General features: G+C 44.7%; 1 protein-coding gene across 2 annotated transcripts; it reads right to left on the bottom strand.

The window, feature by feature from the left end:
- Positions 1 to 476: 476 nt before the first annotated feature.
- Positions 477 to 1,636, bottom strand: LOC147625385 (protein TIFY 10a-like). 2 transcript variants are annotated; one of them, XM_086819000.1, is made up of 4 exons: positions 1,330 to 1,636; positions 1,048 to 1,246; positions 886 to 958; positions 477 to 797 (listed from the first exon to the last, which is right to left on the bottom strand). In XM_086819000.1, the coding sequence occupies exons 1-4, from the start codon at positions 1,489 to 1,491 to the stop codon at positions 701 to 703; spliced, it is 531 nt and encodes a 176-aa protein (XP_086675126.1). In that variant the 5' UTR covers positions 1,492 to 1,636; the 3' UTR covers positions 477 to 700. The 2 variants fall into 2 exon arrangements, with proteins under 2 accessions (XP_086675126.1, XP_086675127.1); XM_086819001.1 differs by having other exon boundaries at positions 901 to 958; positions 1,330 to 1,629.
- Between the last annotated feature and the right edge of the window lie 228 nt (positions 1,637 to 1,864).

Raw genomic sequence — 1,864 nt, 5'->3', positions numbered from 1 at the left:
TCAAGCCACAACTTTGGTTAAGGTCTTAGCTTCCAACATCACAACCTGGGCTCTAATACCATGTTGGAAACATGGATCCTCCCACTTCCCGGGAGGTCACCCATCCCAGTTGTGTTCCTACATAAGGGCGCTTAATTGAGGTATTCCACAAATTGGTCTAGCTATCCAGACCCCAAAACCTTAAGGTGTTAGGTGACCCCCGGTAATCCAATTTGTAGAAACCTCAACTTGCCAAGATTCAAACCTAGTCTCACCACATGAGCTGATTCTCTCTAGAAGTGTGGATTGCATCTCCAACACCTTATTGAGCCCACCATCGAGCCATATTTGCCTTGTTCACATGGCTTTTTATGTAGCCTTTTAGACGAGCTCTTTAATTGATCAAGTCATGGAGGCTCATAATGATAAAAAAGCAACATTATTAAGCATAATGGTGAGCTATATTAAGACATGTATTCATTTAATCATAAGAGAGATTAGCATAATCACGGCCACATTGTATTAACTGATTTGCCTCTTGAATAGGCTTCATGGATACATTGATTCATCAAAGGAACTTGTGGGCATGATCTTAGGAACCATATCTTACATCTTCTCTTAAACGTCCTCCATAAAGCATAGAATCTCTCCACCTCTCCATAGCTCATGGTTTCTAACTTTTCGCAGTGCTTTAACTGTGGGGTAATTCCTTCTTTTGCAGTCATGGGGAGGTAAGCTTCGTGGTGGAAAGGTTTAAATTTTCTTGCACGGTAGTACATGGCATTAAGGGGTCCAGTGTAGCCAACTTGGCTTGAACTCTGCAAGAGAAATACACACCTTCAATACTCCTAACCACTGAAAATCTCTCTTCTACCACGGAACTACAAAAGAAAAAAAGCAGGTAACTGATTTACTGTAGACCTGTCTGCACGCTTCTCCAAAAAGCGTGCAAGCGATGCCTTCCTAGCGACTGGAAGTTCTGCGCAATAAAACTTAGAAGAGAATTGAGAAGTGCAGAAGAAGGAAATGTGCAAAAAACATGCAGTCAGACGGCAATTGCAAACGTACCAGCTCGGGATCGCTTGACTACAAGGTGATGATCCTGCTGCTGCTTCTTTTGTGGCGGCGAGGACATGAATGATGTTTTCGGTGAAGACGATGATGGGGGAGAGGCTCTACTACTGTTTGTTTGATTTGCGAGGTGGGAGGGTGTATTATTATGGTCACCACTTCCGCCATTTGCAAGAAGCAGCATGATAGCGTTTGCCTGCGGGTCAGCTCAGAAAAACACACGCATGACAATATTAAGCACCTAATAATTACGTTAATCTAACTGCCAAATATATATACCTTGTGTGCTGGCACATCCTGGTAGACGTTCACCATGCCCGAGTAGAAGATTGTAAGCTGGGCGGCTCCCATCATGATTGGGACTTGATCGATACAAGAAGAGTCTGAAGAGGGGCATGTCAGCGCGCCCAGCAGATCTAGAGTCTCAGTTTCTGCTGCCATCTTTAAATCTGATGATATATTTCGGGACGAACAGGGGAGGCTCACCCCATTAGCGGATGAAGTCGAGGATGGAAGGAAGGTCACGGAACCGCGAGCTTTAATTAATGATATAAAGGCACGTTACCACAATTCCGCACGTGTAATGATTTATCCACCGAAGCCCCGCCTGGTCTCGACTGGCGCAGTTTCCGCGAGGGAGCGAAAGAGAAATGTGCGTTATATCCTGAGTCAACTTGTCCACGTCGCCTAGTCGAGAGAGAGAGAGAAATGTGCGCAGGTCATGGACTTCATCTACGACACGATCATCCTATCGATTGGCTAAGTTCTAACTCCGTGACCCTACATTTCATACTTTTTGGGTTGTAACCTTATC

The sequence above is a fragment of the Cibotium barometz genome, chromosome 24 (genome assembly GCF_041138505.1).
Source record: "Cibotium barometz isolate CiBa-2024 chromosome 24, ASM4113850v1, whole genome shotgun sequence".
NCBI classification, from domain to species: Eukaryota; Viridiplantae; Streptophyta; class Polypodiopsida; order Cyatheales; family Cibotiaceae; genus Cibotium; species Cibotium barometz.
This window is presented reverse-complemented; position numbering and strand designations above follow the sequence as displayed.